The 1,521-nt window shown below is 53.8% G+C and overlaps 1 protein-coding gene across 1 annotated transcript; it reads right to left on the reverse strand.

Annotated features, from left to right (window-relative positions):
- Positions 1-324: 324 nt before the first annotated feature.
- On the reverse strand, positions 325-1,016 carry LOC131503009 (calcium and integrin-binding family member 2-like). The gene is given in 3 exon segments (XM_058714324.1): positions 325-777; positions 780-804; positions 807-1,016. Coding segments are annotated over 3 exon segments (663 nt in total). The 3' UTR covers positions 325-349.
- Between the last annotated feature and the right edge of the window lie 505 nt (positions 1,017-1,521).

A 1,521-nucleotide genomic window follows, 5' to 3' on the forward strand; every position in this document is an offset into this window, starting at 1 on the left:
GATGCCTGCCCAGCCCTTGGACACGTGGGTATCCCCTGCCCCATGAGGTGTCCGCCTTCCCCTCCCAGTGGGGCCGTTTGTGACAGGGAGAGGACCAGGGTCTGGGGAGCTGGAGTGGGTGGGGACAGATAGGAGGCCTTTGGAGGCCCTGGGGTCTGGGAAGGTCCCTGCTCCTCACACCCTCCTTCCCTGGGTAAGGGTCTTTTGCTGAAAGGGCCCAAGGAAATGTTGGTGGGAATAACCCCAGAGGCCACAGCCCCTTCTCTGGGCAGCTTGGAGGTCACACTTGTGTGGACAGCAGCAGAGCCAGATGGTCAGCTTCTGGGCCACCGCACCCTCAGCAGCGTCCTCAGATCCGGATGTGGAAGGTGCTGAGGAAGTCGCGGGCCTTGGCAATCACGTCCTCAAGGTCCACAAAGTCCAGTTTACCATCCTTGTCCAGGTCGGCCTCCTCGATGATCTTGTCGCACACGAGCATCACCTCCTCCTCGTCCAACTCCGACTGGGTGAGCCCGGCCAGCTTCAGCTCCAGATCCTCCTTGCAGACTAAGTTGTAGGTGTTGAAGGAATAGTTTGCCTTGAGCTCCCGGAGAGCCAACTCACAGAGCACAGAGGACATACCCACAAAGTCGCCGAAGGTGCGGTTCCCCCTGCCATCCTCAGTAAAAGCCTCTATGATCCTTTCCTTGAATGGGTCCTCCCGGAGCTCCGGCATCACGATGACGAGGCTCATCGGCACATGGACGACGGGGCTTTTCCGACAGTCCACTGGGACGGGCTGGGGGCCAGCTGGTAGAACCGTGCAATTGCGCGTGGAGCGTGAGGATGTCCTGCTCACTGAAGAAGGTGCAGTCCCGGTAGTGGTCCAGCTGCTCCTCCGTGGAGGTGATCTGCTTCTGCTGCCCGGGCGCCAGAGCCTGAGCCCCGCCCACTGCAGACCCACCCGGCAGCCCCCGCAGCACCGGGGGGAGGGGGGGGGGCCACGGCCCCACCTGTAGTTTAAAAGACCGCAGCATATATTTAAAATTTTACTAAGAGGGTAAATCTTCTATTACGGGTTCTTATCTCTCACACACACACACACACACACACACACACACACACACACATACACACACACACAATAATAAAGTGAACAAGAGGAAACTTTTGGAAGTTATGGGTATGTTTATGGCATAGATTGTGGTGATATTTTCATGGCCATATACTTATCTCCAAACTCCTCAAGTTGTATATATTAAATACACACAGCTTTTTGTATGTCAACCATAACTTAATAAACTGGTGGTGGAAGGCGGGGGTGGTTGAGTGATCAAAGGAGCACAAAGAGACACTGGACACCTGAAGGATAAGGAAAGGAGTGGCAGAAAAGAAGTGAGAGGATGCCAAAAACAAATGGTGTCTGTTGCTTTACCATTTGTCCAAGGTGTATCTTTTTTTTTTTTTTTAATTTTCTCATGTTTATTTATGTATTTTGAGAGAGAGACAGAGCATGAGCAGGGGAGAGGCAGAGAGATTCCC

The sequence above is a fragment of the Neofelis nebulosa genome, chromosome X, assembly GCF_028018385.1.
Source record: "Neofelis nebulosa isolate mNeoNeb1 chromosome X, mNeoNeb1.pri, whole genome shotgun sequence".
Lineage (NCBI taxonomy): Eukaryota > Metazoa > Chordata > Mammalia > Carnivora > Felidae > Neofelis > Neofelis nebulosa.